This window comes from Varanus komodoensis, unplaced genomic scaffold (genome assembly GCF_004798865.1).
Source record: "Varanus komodoensis strain SLA01 unplaced genomic scaffold, ASM479886v1 scaffold30, whole genome shotgun sequence".
NCBI lineage: Eukaryota > Metazoa > Chordata > Lepidosauria > Squamata > Varanidae > Varanus > Varanus komodoensis.
In genome coordinates this window covers 1,708,999-1,729,276 of record NW_025335762.1, presented here as the reverse complement: position 1 = coordinate 1,729,276, position 20,278 = coordinate 1,708,999, and the positions used below count along the sequence as shown (strand labels likewise).

The 20,278-nt window shown below is 52.3% G+C and overlaps 1 protein-coding gene across 3 annotated transcripts in view; it reads left to right on the top strand.

Annotated features, from left to right (window-relative positions):
* PLEKHA2 (pleckstrin homology domain containing A2) overlaps positions 1-20,270 on the top strand; it is a 32,802-nt gene extending 12,532 nt beyond the window's left edge. For all 3 annotated transcript variants that reach the window (XM_044437643.1, XM_044437644.1, XM_044437645.1), the window contains exons 6-12: positions 1,195-1,302; positions 7,757-7,903; positions 10,032-10,100; positions 11,208-11,278; positions 12,214-12,277; positions 16,812-16,889; positions 18,613-20,270. In XM_044437643.1, the coding sequence (XP_044293578.1) occupies positions 1,195-1,302; positions 7,757-7,903; positions 10,032-10,100; positions 11,208-11,278; positions 12,214-12,277; positions 16,812-16,889; positions 18,613-18,978 (903 nt within the window). In that variant the 3' untranslated portion in view covers positions 18,979-20,270. The remainder of the gene's footprint in view (positions 1-1,194; positions 1,303-7,756; positions 7,904-10,031; positions 10,101-11,207; positions 11,279-12,213; positions 12,278-16,811; positions 16,890-18,612) is intronic.
* Positions 20,271-20,278: the final 8 nt, after the last annotated feature.

Below are 20,278 nucleotides of genomic sequence, written 5' to 3'. Positions count from 1 at the left end.
CACAGTCACCCAGCGGGCTCCGTGGCTGAGCAGACACGCAACACAGATTGCCTGAGTCCCAGCCCTGTGCTCTTAACCACGACACCACACAGTTTAAGCTGAAAATGTGGGTGTTCTGTTATTGCTCTTCTCCACAAAGAAAAAGGAAAGCAGAGGAGAGGAGAGGAGAGCTGACATTCTTAATGTGCCAAACTCATTAACCCTGAAGTTGCCAGAGTTGTCCCAGGGCTCCAACAGCTGCTTCTCTGGGTGTCTGCCAAGCTCCCTTGCCCTCTTGATACCTAGTTCTTTTAAGCTTTGCAGTTAATTAAAACTAATAATTTTAAAGCCATTGTCCTCAGCTTCTTCCTGAAGTTACTTGTCTCTGAAGCTCATTAGATGCTTTCAGTGAAGTGGACGCTGGAGCAGGAGGCTGTGGGTTCAGAAGGGTGCGTTTCAGGGGGCCACTTTGGCCTTGGGCAAACTGCTTTTGTTTGTGCCTCAGCTATGGTCCTTCTGGGATGCAAGGCCTTGCCCACCATGGCAGCCATTTTGAGAAGGGGAAACCTCCCTGGCAGCCATTTTGTGAGGGCACCCATCACACGCAACATTTCAAATGTGCTTGCTGGCCAGAGATTCCTGCTGTATCCTGTAACAGAAGATGTTACCATATGCATGTGTGTGCCCAGGATGCACACCATTAATCTATATAGGCATCCATCCATCCAACCATCCACATACCTGTGCCATCTGCACACCAAATAGACACCATTAAATAATTTTGTGGTCTTAAAAATGTTTATTTCTTGCCCCCTGCAAAACATATTTTTGCCATATTTTATGGTTTGTGTGGGCATGGATCATAAAAACCTAGCTACTTCAGCCTATCACTATGAACTAACAAAATTGCTAGATCTTGGACCAACCTAAAACAAGAGATGGCGACATCATAATGGCCTAATGGAAAACACAATCCAGTATTCCCAGTGGGCACCAGAATCGCACACAGGAGCATGAGTCCGTTCTCCACTGGATTCCGTATAAATTCCCAGCAATCATTTCTATCCTGAAACATTTTCTTTAAAACACAGTAGCACCTGGAACATGTACGAGAAAATGAGTACAGCTGGAAAGGGGCAGGAGAGGTTGCCTGGAAGCAAGAGACGGCCAGGTTCTGAGTGCACCATGCGTGACCGGTCCTCTTTTTCCTTCCAGGTCCCGAAGGGTGGAAGTTTACCCCTGTCCACAGAAGTTGCCAAACGCCCCTACAAGACGGAGATCATCGGTGGCGTTGTTGTACATACCCCCATTTCGGTCAACCAGGTGAGAAAGGAACAGGTGTTCGGCCCAGTCTGTGTTGTGGAGCAGGGATACAGGGAAGGGGACTGAGTTTGGGAATGGCCCTGCTCCCTGGTGCCAGCCCAGTTAAGCGGTCCGGAAGAATCCTCTGACTGGAGGATCCCCTTTGCATCACATGCCTTCTGATGGGATTTCCCTTCCCCAGAACTGGGGGAGGACGGGTCCATCGGGGGTGCTGCACCTTCCATGGACTAGTTCTGGTGCAAGCGGAAGGCGACTCTTTCCAGGTTTAAGGCTACTTGTTGCATTCCGGGGAATATCGCATCCCTGCTTGTTATTGCTAATTGCCGTTCAGTCATCTCCAGCTTATGGCAGCCATACACCCTCCAGATTGTCCTATCCTTCACAGTTCTGCTCACCTCTTGAGAACCCAAAGCTGCGGCTTCCTTGGTGGAATCCACCCACCTCCTACTTGGTCTTCCCTTTCGTCTTCCCCCTTCGACTTTCCCCAAGCATGATGGTCTTCTCCAGTGATGGAGAATCCAGAGATGGAATTCCTTGTAAGAGGAAGAAATGCAATATAGTAATAATAGCGATTCTGATGGTAATATTCTGCAAGGTTTTCCTTCCACAATCCCAGATGGCAAAGATACCCTCTGTGTAACGCCACCTTATGCCGGGCTCGTTGGCCCAGAGTGTCATCCAGCAGTCCCACATGCCTGATTGGCCATACATGTTCCCACTGCTGGATGCACTTGTGGGTTTGTGATCGTCACAGAACATGAACTTCTGCAAGCGAGCACCAACCCGATGGGGGAGGCTGAGTCCCCACTTCTGGGTTCATTAAGTGCTGCTATTTCAGGAAACGCATTCTGCTGAGCCCTCTTTCTGTCTTTATGGGGTTGCTTGTACATCACCTTGGGTGCTTGCTTTTATGGATCTTTGATACCATGAGCATCTTCATGCTGTAGAAGTGGGTTTAATTAAAAGGGCAGCAGTTTCTCAGCCTGGAATGTTTCCATGCAGGAATTAATGGACAACATTTCTAATTTTTAAGGTTTAGGTCAGCTGGGATAGCATGATCAAAGACTTCCCATGTATTGGTGTGAGTTAGGTTGCTGATGGTTGTCCTTTCTCACCCGACGGTGACTGAGGGCCCTCTCCAAGTCTCAAAGACACATCCAGATTTGCGTCCGTGAACTCTCTTTTTGAACGGATCAAAGGATGTTTTCTAATATTGGAGTTGTATTTGGAGAGGATGTGCAGGTTTGCTGGGACAAGAGTTGGGGAAGCGTTCTGATATGGGCTCACCATATCTGTTTGTGACTTGATCGGAAAATTATTTGAAACCGCACCTTCTCTGAAATGCCTCACAATCCGCATGCACAAGACAGACTAACAACAGAGCAAAATCTTTTGGCTTTCATCCTCATCAGTAGTTGTGATATTAAACATTAGTTGCTGTGCCATTTTAGACCCCCTCCCTCTCTCATAGATACATAAGATAGATAGATAGATTCAACATTCTTTGTTTTACAGGTTCAATACAACTTAGGCTATACTATAAAAAGGGAAGGTAATGGGATGTACATCCGCAAAATGTGTAGCAAGTGAGCTTAATATATATTAATATATTAATCAGGCCGGTCTACCTCACAGGGTTGTTGTTGTGAGGATAAGATGAAGAGGAGGAGAATTATTTAAGCTGCCTTGAGTTCCTTGACAAGAAAATAGGCAGGATATAAATAGAATAAATAAAATTAAAATAAATACACCTCCTTGTTAGCTATGTGGAGTGTTTCGAGTGTCACGTAAGAGACTTCACGAGCAGCCTTGCAATGTGGATCGGTATCAGTGTCTCCCCATCGCAGGGGGCAGGCCATGTTGCAGTGGATGCCTTGCCTGAAGCTGAGGCCGGATGTCAGCAGCAGCCCTCACGCTTCTTGCCTTGTGCTGCATCTCGGCTCTCAAGGCGCAGAATTGGGGTTACTCGCCCCAGAACATCTGGCTGTTTTATTTCTCAGTGCAAAGTCTGGTTGCTTCCAGCTGAGGCTTTTCTTGCAAAATCGCCCTGCCTCATGCGTGGGGTTTATGTGGGGGAGGCCAGTTGTCCAGACGACAACATCTTTGTTTCCGGACTGTTCTGCGGCTTCCCTTTATTTTTCATAACCACAGAAAATGCCTCACAGAGGAAAGGATGGGACGGCCGCCGGCCAGTGTCTTGGGATCCGTCCACCCAGAAGCAGCCTCAGTCAGTTGCCGTCCGATGAGGGCGTCCCAGCCGTAGTGCCGGCATGCACTCGAGGGCCGCTTGCTCAGTTCTGTTGCGCTCTGCTTTCGTGGGCCTGGCACTTCTGTTCAGTGCTCCAGCTGTTGGGGCAGCCTGGGCTACAACCTGGCAAAAATAAAGGCACAGCCGAAACACCACGGCCGAGCTGCCCAGCCCTGGGGCGTCACAGGATCCGAGGCAGGGCTGCGCCGCTCCCTCTGCCGGCGCATCTGGCCCGTCAGGCCTCAGGAATGCAGGAGGGAAAAGTGTGCCGCTGGTGACGCACGTTTTAGAAGGGCTGCAAAGAGGCTTGGGGAGCAAAAGGGAGGGAAAGCCGTGATTTGAAGATCAGCTGATCGTGCTGAAAATAAATTTTAAAAACCCCCAAATAAATGGGGCAGTCAGGTGTTCACAGTTCCAGCCAGCCAGCCAGCCGTGGCGAATGGCTTGCCCAGGTTTCCAAGGTCGGCTCTGAACATGCCTAGTTAAAAAGCCGAAAGGCTGTGCTGCGGTTGGGGACCGCACCGTTCATCCCTGCCCTGTGTGAAGAGCTTTCTTCCCCTGTGCTGAAGCTTTACGGATCCCTTTGGACTGTCAGCCGGCACTCCCTGCTCACGGAGCCTGTTCGGGCCTCCTTAGGCTGCTGGAGGGAGCAGGTGCCCCCGTGGGCTTTCTCCTACAAAGAATATTTTTACACCCTCAGTCCTTGAAGTTTCCTGGAGTCTGCTGGTCTCTCTCTGCTGTGTACAGATGGTGCCGTTGTGTCTTCCTAAAGATCCACACCAAGGGCAAACTCTGAACAGCATCGGAAAGACAGAAAGCGCAGTTCATCTGGGGAAGTCCACCCAACCTGTGGCATTAAGAGATGACCTTCCAAGTCCAATCGCTATCAAAAATCGGAATTTTCCTATGCCCCGGAAAAAGATCCCCTGTCTGTCCTAAGGATGTTTTGACCTGCTTTGTCGATTGTCTCTGGCCTGGTCTGCATGATCAAGACCATCCACTGTGGGTTGTTTAGGCCATGATGTGTTGCAGGGTTTGTAGGATGCTATTTGCATATTCAGTGCCTTGCCATGGCTTGTGTTGTGCAGATAGAGGTACTGTGGGTTAGACAAGGGTGAAGCAACCCTTGCATAAACTGACGACAGACAATGAATTTCGTGGTGCCCCCGGGCTTTGCAGGGCACAAGCTGGGGCCAGTATTCAGAATGGCCACTACCTGCTCTGAAGCCCACTGTGGCTTAAATAAACCGTGGTGGGCTAATTGATCATGCGGACAGACTCATGGACTTCAGGTTTATGCCTTCCCAAAAGTGTACATTGGCACAACTCCAGTTCGATGTTGTGCCAAGAAGACGGCTGGGTCCGGCAGAGGCTGACCTCCAGAGCCCTTGATTTGCCCAAAGTGCCAGTGTCACGGGCAGCAGTGGTCCTTTGGATGTTCCTTTGGTCCTCTCCAGCGTCAAGAACCTTTTGCTCTTGGACCGCTGATGCCTCTGGTAGAAAACACCAACCTTTCTCTGGGGGGAAATTTTAAACAGAAGTCCTCAAACTTGCATTTTTCTCCCTACCACAACTTCTGAAGTGGTTCATTCCCAAGACTGTGTGCTTTTGCTGAATATGACGGCCAGCTCTTGGTATGATATCCTAACGACATAATTACTGGTTTCATTGGGCCGTGGTTCCAGTGCTCTTAATCCGCCCTGAGCCCTCAGGATAGGACGGGGTAGGAAATGAAAGCAGCAGCAAGCAAGACGCTTGGTGTGAAGGGCTTCAGCTGCAAGGGGAAGGCTCCCTGTCTTTGTGTGTCTTCTGTGAGCTGACCTTAATTGGAGCACTGGGCTCCACAGTGTTTAATTAAATGGCTTGGCTTCACCCACTCACTCGCTTTCGCTTTTGATGCCATGCCCCACTTTGCTGAGGACGGGCAGCTGGGATGCTGCCTAGTCTCCATAGTTATTCCCAGTCCACCTGCTTAGCTGAAACTTGCCTGCACATGAGTAGAACAGCCTTCCACAGCCTAGAGCCCTCCGGACAGGTTGGGATGCAGCTGGCATTATTCCTAAGTCCTGGAGGCTGTAGAAGGAATGCATTATTTCAGCAAATAATAAACAATACACCACAAAGGAAGACTTTAGAAGGGGGAATGGATGGCCCTGCAGATATCAAGGGACTGCAGCTCCCATCAAATCCTAGCCAAGGGAGGATAATGGGATTTGCAGTCAAGGTCCAGGCATTCCTGCTCTCCAAGTCTACCTTTCTGAGCCTACAGTGCAAGATGTGGAACAACAAAAGGGAAAATGGCACATTTGCACAGTTTGGGGAAAAACACACATGGGAAAAATGTGGGGAAATGCACATGGATACATATGAAAAGGAAAAAAATCCCCCTAAATTGGCAGTCCGATACAAGTGCCAGAGCAAGCTTGGAGGAGGCTCGCCATCCCCAGCTGTGGCCGACAAGGCCACCTGGAGTGTCTGCCAGGTTGCCCAGGGCCCCCCTTGCGCCTGGAGCCAGCCTGACCCAGGAGGGTGAAGGATATCTTTAGAATATATATCCGCAGACATGCACACGGCAGCCGCTCTCGGTGTTCAGCAGCGGTCCCTCTCACGGCCCTTTTCTAAACTTGCGTTGCTTTGTGCCGTCAGTCTGCAGGCCTGGCGCTCGGGCACTGCAGCGCCGGACGGCTTCCCGGCAGAGCTTTCCCCTGCCTCCGAGCCCCTGTGCCTTGGAGACTTGATTCCTGTCCAGTCTGTGCCAGGCCCTCCCTCTCCGTGCATTTGCGTGTTGTGACGCACCCTGTTTCCCCCCAGCTTCTCCCGCTGCCCCAGATGGGGGCGCACGGTGGGGTCTGCTCTTCCCCCAGTGTCGCCGGGGAGCTGCAATTACCGCAAAGCAAGGAGTGGGCACTCGCCTGTGTAATTTATGCCGCAGGAAAGCCCAGCCCGCTCCTCTGCCAAGCCAAGCCTTTGGGGCCGTTCTCTTCTGGTTGGAAGCGGAGCCTGTTCAACGGTTTGCCTCTTTCCGTCTCCCTTTGGCGGGAGGAGACCGCACGGGCTCGCTTTCCATGCCCGTTTTTGCTCTGCTGCTCTGCCCCTCGATCTTCGGCTGCAAGTGTCCTTTTCTGGTAACTTTCCCCACAACCTTTTCCACACTCATTTACTTTCCTTCCTACCCTACCTTTAGTGTTTTCTGTTACAACCTCTACCAGAGTTGCTGTTTTCTTGGCACAAACATTCTGGCATGCCATATAATTCCTTGGCAAGAGGCACTTAATCATTCTACTTGGATGCATTATGTGTAATTGCGCATTTTCCCTTACTTTGCACAATTCATTCTGGTTTTCTAATTGAGCTAAGGAGCAAAGCAGTGCATGGGCACCTCCTTCTCAGATCACCAAAAATCTTCAGCCACTGCAATTTCAGGAAGCTTTACCCATATACATTTAAGCATAGTTTTGCAGTAATGAGGGCTAGAAACTTGGCTTTAATTTTAAAAAGTTAGTAATGATCCCCCGGCAGTACTGCAAGTGGCTCCACATTCTGTGCTCTCTTCACCCCCTTGTGGGTGGAAGGAATAAGCTGTAGTTACACAAACAATAGGGTTTCGGCACGATGGTGAAAGGAAGGGTTTTGTGTCCCGTATAACTACCAAGGTGTTAATTGTGGCATATATGAAGTTAAGCCACCTTTATTTAAACATCTGGATTAGTATGATGGCGCTTCTGTGCCACAGGCACCCAGGAATCATCATTTTATGATTTCTGGAACACACCGGCATTCTTGTGAATACAGCAGTATAGCATCAATTTAAAAATATTTTTAAACAACTCACCTCCTTACTAACCTGGTGACTAGAAATGGTTAAAAATATGTGTATTATTTTATAGCTTTATAGAGTTTTAGCAGTCTAACACCCTTTCGTGTAGGAAGGATTCTGCTTTCTGAATAACGGTAATACAAAAATATTTACCTGGAAAAAAGTTCCCACGCAACTGGGAAGAAGGATTTTAAATAAATGGATACATGCAGGGCTATGCTGCACCCTTCCCCGACCTGGTGCTCTGCAGATGTGTTGGACTACAGTTCCCATTTTGCTTGCAAGCCAGGGGCTTGCCCCCACCTTTTTGCTGCCCTGTCTCTCGGCTCCCCTCCCGGTGGTGCCCGGACTGCTGTATTCCCGCGTTCGCCTCTCTCTTTGCCTCGTAGAACGGCGGCGATGGCTCTGGCTGCGAAGGCGGCGACGTAGCCGCCCATCCTCTGCTCAGGCGCTCCCAGAGCTACATCCCGAGCACCAGGGCGCCGGCGGGGCCTCCGGTCCTCAAGAGCGGCTACTGCGTGAAGCAAGGAAACGTGGTAGGAGCCCCTCGGGCGCGTTGTTGGCGTGCCCCTCGGCTGCCGGCCTGAGTCCTCCGGTTGCCGGTGAGGCTCAAAGGAGCCGGCTGAGCGGGGAGGGGGCCGTGGTGGCCTTCCATTCGAGGGATCGGGGGCATCCCAGAACACAGGAATGCTGCTTCTCTCTGCCTGGGAGTAAAACGAGCGTGATGCCCAAGGTTTTGCCTCGAAGGAACCTCCCCCTCCTTCTCCGCCTCGATTCCCACCACCCCGATTCCCAGCCATCACAGTCCTCGTCCGAATTGTTGGTGCCACCCGGACCCTGGAAGGAACGGCAGGCCTAGCTGCCCCTTCCATCCCCTGCACTCTGTCTCACGCTGGGCCTGGGTTCCTGAGGGAGCGCCCCCTTCCCTCTGCGCCTGCCCGCCCCTTGAGGTCTGGGTCGGAGGTCCTCCTTCGGGAGCCCTCCTCGGAGGAGAGCAGGAGGGTGGCTGCCAGAGGAGGGCCTTCTCTGCAGTGGCACCCCAGTTCTGGAACTCGCTCCCCAGAGAGGTTTGCCTGGTGCCGGCACTGTATTTCTTGCGGCACCTGGCTAAACCCTTTCTACTTTCCCATTATTTTAAAGTTTGAGCCTGATTTTAATGTGGGGTTTCATGGTATAGCAAATCAATTTGGATGCTGTGCACAAGACTGTCGCGAGCCCTCAGTCGCGGATGGTATAGAAAAACTTCAAATAAATATACAAGTAAATAATGCACAGAGCAGGCCCTGATGAAAGGAGCTGTTGGGTTGCAAGGCGTGTCTGGGCCGGCCGTCCAGGGCCCCGGGGCCTCCCGCGTCCACGCTGGGCAAGAGCAAGGGAGAGCCGTCCAAAGGCCTGCCTGGGTTCCCGCTGTGGGCCTCGAGACGCCTGGGGGACCCCACCAGCGGGTCCGGAGTGCCTCGGCCCTGAACTGCTGCCCTCAGCAACTGGGAGGGGTGGAACCACGGGCAGTCCTCAGCAGCACGTGCCCTCTGATAGCAGAACAGTATTTCTGTACATCCCCCTCCCTTTTTTCTAGCTTCCCCAATCCTCCTCCTCTTTGTTTTATCATCACAACAACCCTGTGAGGTAGGTTAGGCTGGGCGTCAGTGACCAGCCCCAAGGCACCCCGGAGCGCCAAGGCTGAGTGGGGACTGGAACCCGGATCACCCAAGTTCCAGCCTGGCCCCTGAACTGCCAGGCCTGACTCTCCCACCCATCCCCTTCATGAGAAGACCCTGCAGGGTGCTTTATTTTATTTATTTATAATTGAATTTATAATCCGCTTAACCAATAGTCCAGCAGGACTTTCTAAGCAGATTTACAAAACCCATAAAAACCAAAGAATAAAATTGACAAGCAAAACAATATGCACAATGTAACAAGCAAAACTAACCACCATTGTAGACGCAAAGCACAACAAGATGTAAGTAACATGCAAAATATATGGTACAGTGTACAGTGTACAGCTGAGAGTTTACCCTAAGAGTGAAAAGCAGTACAAGCTAAAATCCAAAACATGCCAACATTTAATTCCAATTTCAACATTAATAAAGTATACAGAATTAAAATCAATTATTAAACTATCTGGAGAATAAACTTGTTTTTGCCTGGTGCCAGAAAGACTGTAAAGAAGGCGCCGGGTGAGCTGCTGTTGGGAAGCTGTTCCATAAATGGGGTGTACCTGCCGAGAAGGCCCTGCTTCTGTCTGCCTTCCTCCTCACCTCCTTGCAGGAGGGCACCGTCAGAGGGGCCTCCAACGCCGATCTTGGGGGTCAGGGGGGCACATATAGGAGCAAGCAATCCTTCAAGTATCCTGGCTCCAAACTGTTGAGCCCTATTATGAAAGTGGGAAGAAAATGTCTCGCTGCCCATGCCGCTCCATTGTGCTCTCTTGAGTATCAAGGAGCCCAGGAGTATCTTCACCTGGAGGTTCCCTTTTATGACCGTGTGTCAAGGGCCTTTGTCCCTGGAGCTCTCCAGCTCTTCAAAACCTTGAGGCAGTGGATTGCATAGATTAATTGTGTTCTGGGACTAATTGTGTCTCGTGTTCTGTGGAGCATTGAGGGGGCATGAGAAGAGTGCAGGGGCATATCCGCCTCAGAAAGACTTGTTGCTGCCTTTCAGAGAAAGAGCTGGAAACGCCGGTACTTTGTTCTGGATGACTTTTCCATCAGTTACTTCAAGTGTGAGCAGGTAAGCAGTCACGCCGCACCCCGCCAAACGGGCGTTTCCTCCTGTGGAGCGGATCGCGCCCCTTTGGAGCAAATGCCCCACTTGCTGTTAAGCAAAGCAAAAGCACGGATTCCATGGGGTTGCCCTAGGATTTGGGCAGATGGGCAATACGAAGGTCAGAATGCACCGCTCAGAGTTCCTTAATGCCGGCTGTCAAGTGGGTCGCAATTCACCTCATGCACAGAGCTTTGGATCAGGCAGTCCAGGTATGTGAAAAGCAGGGATGGGGGGGGGGGATTATGTAGACCCGGGGCTGAAATCGCCTCAGGTGCTCTATTTGATGTCACTGGGTAGAACTATACCAAGAAACCCCCTGCCCAGTCTTACCCGCCCAGCCCATTTGACATTTCTCTGTGCAGAGAGGGGGATGGGGGGGCTTTTGCTCTGCATGGGGAAAGAGCCCCCCCTTGTGCACTGGCCACCATCCCAATCCGAGCAGCCTGGGAGCACCCATTTGGCCTGCGCCTGGACGTGGACTTCAGGAAGCGACAGTGATGCCGAGAGCTTTGTTCTTGGACTGCTTGCTCTGGAGTGCCTTAGCAGTCCAGGATTGCTCGGCGTGCAGCCCCTCTGCCAGCCGAAGGCGATGGGGTTTCCTCCAGGTGGTGAAGCTTGCAGACGGGCCCGAGCGGGTCTCCTGGCTGGGATGTCGTCCGCACAATGGAGATCTCGCATCTTGCCCAAGTCCTTGACTAAGGCTCCAAATCGTAGTGATGCCCGTATGAGGGAGTCAAGCATTATAAGCATAATTGCCCATTTGTAAGAACCGTCTGCGTAATCGTGGAGGACAAATGGAACGGCATCGAGTGGCTTCCTTGTTTGGTAGGGTAGCAAATGTCTGATTTGCAAGGGATGTTTCTTCTCGTCGGGCTTGTGGGTAAGAAGATTCCTGCGCAGTCTGGAAGCTTGCTAGTCCCAGCCAACTCCATAAAATAAAATAAATAAGAACTAAATAGTGCACAGAGTGATATCATGTGCTTATTCTGAGCAGTCCTTGGAGCCCAGTGATATCTGATCGGTCTTTCCTGTGGCTGCTCACCGCTGCATTTGTCCGGTTTCTCTTCTTAGGATAAGGAGCCTTTGCGGTCAATTCTCTTGAAGGATGTGCAGAAGACCCATGAATGTTTAGTCAAATCTGGGTATGACTTTTCCCTTTGGGTGACGTTATCTGTGGTACTGATACACCCGCCCACGTATTTGAGACTAGCTTTTTTCATATTAGCATTTCCCTAGAGAGTCAAACAAAAGAAACGGTGGCTTCAAATTCTCCGTGCTGTTTCTGGACATCCAAAAGGGAGGAAGGGAGGCATTTCGCCCAATATTCCCTAGGAAAAGAAAGTTTTTAAATGTACCAAACAATAATCTTCTGAGAGATACTGTCCAGGACTTACCACGGCTAAAGGAAAATTTGGGGATGCTTTTGAGTCCCCGTCTTGCCTGGCACAAAAGTGTCTTTGAGTTTCTCTAGTCCAGTTCCTCATAATGGGATAGCAGTGGGCTAAACTTTTAGGTTTTCTTTTTCTGTTTTTCCTTTTGCCAAAAGTAGCTGCTGCGGGTGTAGTCCTCCAAGGGGCATCTAGAGAAGGATGTGCCAAAGACGCACAACTGGCGCATTGGACTTTATTTACCGCCCGGGGAGGGCTCAGGCCGTTGACTTGGTTGGTCCTCTGCTTTTTCCATCCTTTTGCTTACTTTAGCTAATCTGTTAAGGAGGAAAATGCAATCGTGACACACCATAGCACCTGTCTTGGCCTGTCTTTGGGGTGCAGTTCCTGTGCTGCCAATTAATTTTGTGTTCGAATGGATACTTGATCATGGACCCTTGGTCTGCCTTTGTGGAAAATTATGAAGACGTGCTGTCTACATAGTTGCAGCTTGCTTTCTTCTCTTTACGGTGTCCTTTTGTTGAAAGTTAAAATAAAAGATAATTAAGAAGGCTGGGTAAGTCTACTATAAATCCTCTACTTAGGATCAGTGCTTTAATCTCTCTTGTACATTTACTGGAATCAAGAAGCAGATAGGTTCTGCGTATGGACCAGAAATTCCTAATTAACCCGCCTTTCTGCCTTTCTAGTGACCTTCTAACACGTGACAACCTCTTTGAAATCATCACCAACAACAGGACCTTCTATATCCAGGTAAAACACCTGCATGGGTTCTCCAACCATGTTTTGGGGAGTTTGGGGTGTGCGCATAGGAGGCTGGTTGTGGGCAGGCAGCAGGTGGCGCTTGAACGAGCAACCGGGACCCCAAGCGTCTCTTGAAAACCCCTCTCCCCGCTTTCCCCTGGAGATCTGCCTTTTCAGCACCACTGTCCCAGCTGCCTGGCTTTTGCCCCCACTTTTCCTTGTCGCTTCCACTTGCTCGCTGGACAGGTGGACCGCCCAGGAGCGAGGGAGCCGGGCATCTCCCACTGTGGCTTCTCACTGCTGGCATTGTCTGGCCCAGAGGAGGGGCGGGCAACGAGGCTGCTTGCTGTGAGGAAGAGAAGAATTGAGTCCGGCGCCCCTCGGCTGCGGTGTGGGCGCCGGACTTGATTCTGGGCCCCCCGTCTAGCTGGGCCCCTTCTGGATATCCACTCCTGTTCCCCAAGAATGGAACGCAACGGGCTTGAATCCTTGGCGGCCCGGTGCAAAGGGCCTTGCGAAGGCAGAACACTCAGCCACCAGCAGCGTGGAAGACCTCGAGTCACCGGTCGCTGTTACATCATTTGGAAATTGGTTTCTCGCGGGACGGGCTGTGTTTGTTTTGGAGGTCACTTTCCTCTGCCGCAAATTTAGCTCTCGGCCGTTAATGCTGGCCTCGGCCTGCCAAACAGGATGCCTTCAAGCAGAAAGGGTGACGGACCGAGCGAGTTTGGCCCCGGGGGGCCTACGCATCACGGAGCCTGCTTGGCCGCAGCCTCACTTCTCCATTCCGGCGTATTTACAGTGATGCTGTTTGTACAGGTGCAAAAGGACGGGACCGTGGGAGAGACGCAGGTGCTTCCCGTGGCCGTTGTAAGTGCTAGGGCACCTTCTCCCACTTGGCACCCTCCAGAACTGCTGGGTTGCAACTCCCATCATCCCCACCAGCAGCATTCTCTGGGCCAGAGGTAGAGGAGGGCAGCGATGCAGTGTTGGCTGGGCCTGGTAGCAGCTGCAGCCGACCACATCTGGGGGTTGCCGAATTAGAGAAGGAAGCAGACATATTGGGAGGAAGCAAGCTAAAGATGTGCTGCACAGTTCACCCGAAAATCCCCATTTTTCTCTGCCATAAAATGTGCCTTTAGCTCTCGGCAGTTAATGCTGGTCTTGGTGGGTTTGCAGCCAAGCAGTTCACGTGGAATGCCTTTCCAGCACTCCATCTGGGATTTGGATTTCAAATCCAGGCTTTCACACGCTTGTATCTGTAATTTGTTAGAAGGACAGAGATTATCTGCAGGAGTGAAAGGACACTTGTCAGCTCCAGGGCTAAAACCCAGAGTCTCCTGAGTCTCTGTCCTGCACCCCTAACCACTACACCACACTGCCTTTTGGGAACAGGTGCGGGATGGTGCTGCTGTCTTCTCTGGGGGCCTCCGGTGAAGGTCTAGTTCACCACTGCAGGAACAGCAGGCTGGCCTGATCCTGCAGGGCTCCTGGCATGTCCCCAGGTCCTACTGGGGCGTAAGTGAAGAGGGACCCAGGGCTGTCATTCGAGCCCTGAGCGTCACGGGACGCCCGGGTTGCGCTGCTGCTGATTCGCACGCCTTCTGACCCGGAAGAAGGTCTTGCTGGAGGTGGTTTTGGGGGAGGGTGTGTGGCCAGAAGCCTTTAGACAGTCCCTAAGATAAGGTCTCACGTGTATCACCGCCAGTCTTTTAGTCTGTTTGCGCTTTATTTAGATCAAATTATGTCTCGGCCAGCTTTAAGGGTGGATCTGCGTAAAAGCAGAGAGGCTGACTAGACCCCTGGTGGCCCCCAGGGGTGCCGAAGTTGGCCAGTCCAGCAGCGACTAGTGTTTTAGCACAGTGGTCCCGACATCACCCCCCCAGCACCCCCCAGGGGAGCTCCTGTGAGATCCTCCACAAGGCAAAGCGGTTCTGGAGAGAAAGAGCCGGGCTAGAAGCTGGGAATGGGGAGCTGCGAGAAAGAGCGAGGAGAGACGGTCTGTGGGGGAGGAAGATCTGGATCTGCAGCAAGTTCCGGAGAAAGTTGCTGAGGTGGCTTTTTAAGATTAAACACACATTTTTGAAGGGGGGGCGCAGAGTGGTGCAGGTGCTTAGAAGACCCCGCGAGCACCGCCCTGGAGACCCTCGCTGTAGCAGGTCGCCTCGCACCTGGCAGCCCCTAATCATGCCAAGGCACAATGATGGGATGGGGAGGGGCTGCTTTTCGCTAGTTTGGCCTTTGCCCAAGCCCCTCCCTGGGGCCATCAAATCTGGGAAGAGCAGAAGAGCTTAGAGGTTCTTCTTGCTGCTTGCCAACCGCACTGCTGTCTTGTGCGCTGCTCGGTTGTGTCTTGTTCATTTGCTCCAGGACTGAGCGGTGGGCACGGGAGTGTCACTTCACTGCATCGGGGCCGGGTGTGGGGGAGCAGGGCTCAGCTGGAGCGGGCACATGTTGTCTGCTGAGTTTGTGAACAGGATTGTAATCTTGCTGTGCACCCCAAAATAGCTAGGAAGATTCCTACTCACACAGTCCTGACCCTCAGCTTCCAGTCTGAAAGGCATAGCACAAAAGGAAAAAGGATTGGGAGGGTTGAGGGAAAAAAACAAACTCCGCCACTAGTTTCCAAGCTCTTGCGGTGGTTCTTTCTGCCAAGGAAGAGCAAGGAGGTTCGTCCGAGTCGTTCCTCCCTCCCTCCCTCGTGTGGCTGCTGTCTACAGGGCTAGCTTGGTCTCTGACTTGCGCATGCAGAAAGGCCCCCTCAGGGCAAACGTCCACCCAGAGGCATGCAATTTTTCACGAACACTTTAACAAAATCTCTAAAGTGTGAGCAAGTTGTAGGACTGGAAAAAATTATCAAAGATTAACATGATCTGGACTACAAATTGGAAAAATGGGAACTGACGGAATCCAAAAGCAAGAGCTTTGACCTCCCTGACACAGTGGGTTTTTTGCCCCTTGCTGTGAGCATCTGTCGGAGTGACGAGAATGTTCCCTTCGGCGGCTTGCCGGGGCCCTCCTGGTTCAGGCGTGGGCACACGGTTGGCTTCAGTGGCATCTGCCCGTGGCTTTGCAGCTTTCAGGCCAGATCCGTTCTCAAAAGGCCATATTTAACAAAACAGTCCTGGGGTTCTTTGCCGGGGTGGGGGAGAAGCTGTGCTTTTGCAAAGCTGTTAAAAATCACCTCCACCGCCTCAGCTTTGCCCCCTGGTGGAAGTTTGCTTGGCAGCAGTAAAAAAAGCAAGCCGGTGAAGATGAATAAGATGCAAAAAACCTGATAGCATAACTTTTATCCATACTGGGTAGAAACATGCCGTTCTCAAGCAAAGAGAGCAAAATCAAGCTTTGCACCTATGATATTCAGTCAAGGGTTCTTTCGGTAGCCTAATGTAGGATATGAAAGACACACATGCGCACACACATACACACACACACACACACACACAGACCCAAACCTTTGCTACCCACTGACTTAGCAGAGTGCCCTAAAAGGACAATGCGCTCCACAGTGAAAATATCACTCCAAGAAAGGCAAGGAACAGAAAGCAAATCCAGAAAACCGCACTTTCTGGGAAGGTTCCAGGAGCCCTGGGCTGGCTGGTCTCGCTTCACCATCACTGTCCCGTCGGTCCCCCTTTTAAACTCCGGGGAGAAGCAGGGCTGCCGGCTGTTCTTCCTGTCTTGGAGGTTGGGGTGGCTGCTGTGCTTGTCATGGACCCCTTGGGTGCCTCCGGGTCTCAGGGCCCTGGGCCTCCACCTGGTGTTGTGGCAGGGCATGCAAGACCCGGTGGGCATGCTGCCAGGCAGTTCCGAGCTGGATTAGTGCCCTGGGCTCAGCCCCACACCCTTTGTGCCCATCGGGCAAGGGTCCTTCCAGTCAATTGCCTTTACTGTGCAAACGACACCACCAAGCAAGCGTCGCTTCAGGGTACGCACAGTGCCCCCTCGCATCCCGAAGGGTAAGACGTTCTAGGCAGGCTTTGCAGAACATCGTGGAAGCACTGGGGGTCAGGAAAGGGAGAGGTCCCAGCGCCAGTGCCATCTGCAGCACGCTGCCCTTCTCAGGCTGGGTGGGGTACCAAGCCCCTCCCTCAAGGTGAGTCTTTCCACAGGGTCACTGCCCTGGCTGCAGCTCCCCTGGGCACCTTCTAACGCTGTGTGCCCCCCCCCCCGCGCCTGATGCCCTCTCAGCTTCTTTCAAGGCCCGGCTCTTGCAAGCTCAGAAGCCCTTTCGAACGACCAGCCAACTGCCGGGCTTCCCTTTCTGTGCCTCTGCTCTTTCTCGCCGCCCTCCTGCTGCCACAGCCTTGGCACCCTCCTCGCCTTGCCTCCCCTCTCCTGCCTGACTCAGGATCAGCCCTCGGGTCTTCTCGGGACACGCCTGCAGAGATGCTGGAACCAGTCCTGCACCAGACCGTCTTGGAGCGGGGAAAGTGTGCTCGGGGCACCTTCTGGGTGCAGGCGCTGTGTGAATCCCACTGAGGGGGGCGTGGAGGGACGAGCGAGGGCGTTTCTGACCGGTGTCTTTTTTCCGTCCCTGCAGGCCTACAGCCCGGAGGACATGCATAGCTGGATCAAAGCCATCACGGGTGCTGTGCAGGCCCTCAAGAGCTGCTCCCGGGTAGGCCGTGTGCTTTCTGCTTTGCATGGAGCATCCAGTCCTTTAAGTGCGCCTGTTTGTTTTCTTAAGCAAACTTCGTCTGTGTCAGTGGCTTGTCAGGAATTGCTCATTTCCAGGAGGTGGCTTTCCGGGCTCTGGATTCCTCCAACGCAGGACGGGAAATGGGCAGAGGGAAGAGTGGGGAACATGTCAAGCGTGGTGAGACGGGGCCATATAACTGTCCGCACTTCACCGCAGCTTTAAGCCAGTGGCTTGGCAAAGCTCCATGGAGATGGAGAGCCTGGCCTTAAATATGCTTTCGGGGTCTCAGAAGTGTTAAACTTTCATCTGCCTTCTCCAACCTGGAGCCCTTCAGTTGCATTAAACTGAGCTTCACATTATCTCCAGCTAGCGTGAGCAATTGCTTAGAGTAGACGGACAATGTTTCTTACACCCTGTACTAGCGACCACACTCAATTCACCCCGGTTCCCTTTCTGTTCTGGCCAAATTTGGCTCTTGAAGTGGTGAAAATACTACAGTGACTTGCTATGAACGAGGCAGAGCAGGGAGTAGCGATGGCTGCGTTCAGAGAAGCAGCACCCTTCCATTTCGGCCTCGATCGCGGCCGTGCAGTGCCCAGGTTCTCCTGCTCTGCAGCAGTTGCTTGAGAGCTGGCCCCTGGCAACGTCCGCGGGGACGGGCATTTCTGGCAGGCGTTGGGGGACTGGAGAGGCTTCTAACGAGATTCCTGCAATGAATGGCTTCAACCCACCTGGCCCTGTTTTCCAAAGACATGGTGAACCAATCACAGCTCTTTCCATATCTGAAAGAAGACTTTCACTGTGCCACAATTGCCTAGAAGAGCCATTTTGTGATAAACCGGATAAAGGAAAAACAAAACAGAAGATGCGAATCAGCCTTCTGCTCTGTTTGGGCTTTAAATGCAGGTGGGATTTGCGTGTCAGCCGTCTGCAATGTCGTGCCCATCATATGCATCTGATTGCAGTCCTCAAAAAGTCAGATCCGTGTTTAACTATAGTCAAAAGGAGTTTGATTTAACTCTTGCAAGAAATTCTGGCTTCCTGGTGGGTTGTTCGTAAGAAAGTTCAACCATAGGAAAGCTTTTGCCACATCCAAGTTGGGTTGACTGTATCAAATTGTTCTTATAGAGAACCATATCCAGATTCTGCACCAAACAAGGCAGAATTCTGCGAGTGGCACAATGGATACAGCTTTGGGACTGCTTGCAGAATTTTGCAGAAATTATTCTGGAGTTTTTGTATTATATGTTCAGTAGGTGTAATTGTTTCTACTAAGGGTGAGTGTGTGCATTTGTGTGTGCACATGTGCAGGAGCTTGATCTGCCCCAAACACCTAATATTTCACTTGGTCAAACTGTTATTTTCTGAAATGGACCAGCAATTGTTTGCATAGCTATGAGGATCCTTTTGCCATGATGAGGGCTAGAAACTTTGTTTTAAAAAAAGAATGCTGTGCTCAGTGCTAGCACCATTTCTGTGCAGTGGTGGTTATGGTCACCATGGAAACAAACACAAAAGTCCACATGAAATTCCTCTTCTGTGCATTTATGACGAGTTCTCCTTCTGCCTCATCCATCGAGGCAAAGCCAGCAGCGGGACAGTTGACGCCAGACGGCTTTCTTGCGATAAATGGCTATTCCGGGGCAGTTTTATCCGTGCCACTGATTTTTCTCTCTCCTTTCCCCTCTGCTCCCCACAACAGGATTCGCTGCTGCGCTCCATGTCGCTGAGCAAGCAGGCAGGGACAGCCTCGCCCGGCTCGGCCGCGCCCACTGCCATGAGGCTGAGGCAGCTCGGAGACGAGCCCAAGGTGGCCGGCAAAGGGCCCTCGACCTCCGGCTGGCTGCCCTGGGAGCCAGTGCCGCAGCCAGGAGGGAAGCCGCCGCCCGCGGCCGAGGAGCAGGCCGGTCCGCTGAAGGACTCGGAGTTTGCCGCTCTGTTTTCCAAGGGCGGCAGGGGAGCCTCGCAGGACAGGCGTCTGCGGCACAAGTCGGAGCCCCAGAACTTTAAAGAACACCCTTTCCCCTACGACCTGGATGACAAGAGCATCCGAACTTCGGATGTGTGACTGCGCCCGGCAGCGGGCGGCTTTCTGGGGTGCAGGTGCCGTAGGAGACGGCTGGATCCAAGCACCCGGTGGACATTTGCTCGCTCGCTCGCTCATTCGCTCGCAGCTGCTCAGGATGCCGAGGCAGGAGGAACCGCTGCGGAGCTGCCGATGCAAACTTAGGAAGGGCATGCGAGGGGCCGGAAGCTCCGTGGCCTTGCAAAGGCCGAAGCACTGACGCACTGGCTGTGCCCAGTGGGGCTAAACCCAGCCCTATGGCCCACCTGCGGAGGTTGGAAGCCATGGGACGGGGCGATCCACTCCCGCCCTGTATTAGCCGGAGGGAAGTACATCCAGTCGCCCGCTCTGTCAGGCAGGGTCCTTTCCTAGGACCGGTTCTCTCTGCATTACAGTCCATTCCACTGAGAAGCTTTCCTGTGCAGTGAAGGGAAGGCCGCGTTGTTTGATTGTGTGCGTGTGTGTGTGTGTTGACTCACGGGACCTCGCTGCAGTGTGTACCCAGTTGCACGGCACTTTGCTGGTAGTGGGAACACCGGATGGCGTGCTTGCTGTGCAGGGGACTGGGGGAATATCCCGCCTGTGCCAGAGGGCTCGCCCTTGCTCGCAAGCAAGCCCTTCCAGCACCGTGACTAGGAAGAAACTGCTGGACGGGGTGGCGCTCTCAGCTCCTCCTCTCTTTTACCTCTGCCGTTTCTTCAGGAAATAGTACACTGTCTTTTCCCCAGATGCTACTCCTTCCTTGCAACTGCGTGGAAACCAGTTGGGTAGGGGTTGCAAAGCGGGGGTTAGAGATACCTGCAGCCCCTGGGAGAGCAAAAGGCCTGTGTAAATCAGGCTCTCTGTGGGACACCCTTCTGAGCCTGCAAAGCCGCACGTGCTTTTCGTCCAGGGATCAAGAGACCAAAATACAGGGGAGTTTCTGGAGAGAGATTCCACAGCCAGGGAACATATAAATGCCATAGAATAGAGCAGCCTCCCCCATCTCAGTCAAATGGCTTGGACTGCAGTTCTCATCATGCCTATCCATTGGCCATGCTAGCTGTGGGAAGATGGGAGTTGTAGTCCGGTAATGGAAGGAACCAGGTTGGGGACCATTTGGAAAGGATTTGAAGGTTAGGAGGAGAATGAGACAGATGATGGGACACTGGCAAGAGAAACAGCATCTCTATTTGGATTTTTCAGAAGGTGGTCCTGTATGGCCCAAACAGTACCTGTAGGAGGTCCATAGCATTCTTCCGATTCCCAGATCCAAGGTGGGAGATGGAACTCTGCCCTTGTGGGTGGCAATCCTCTTTCCCCC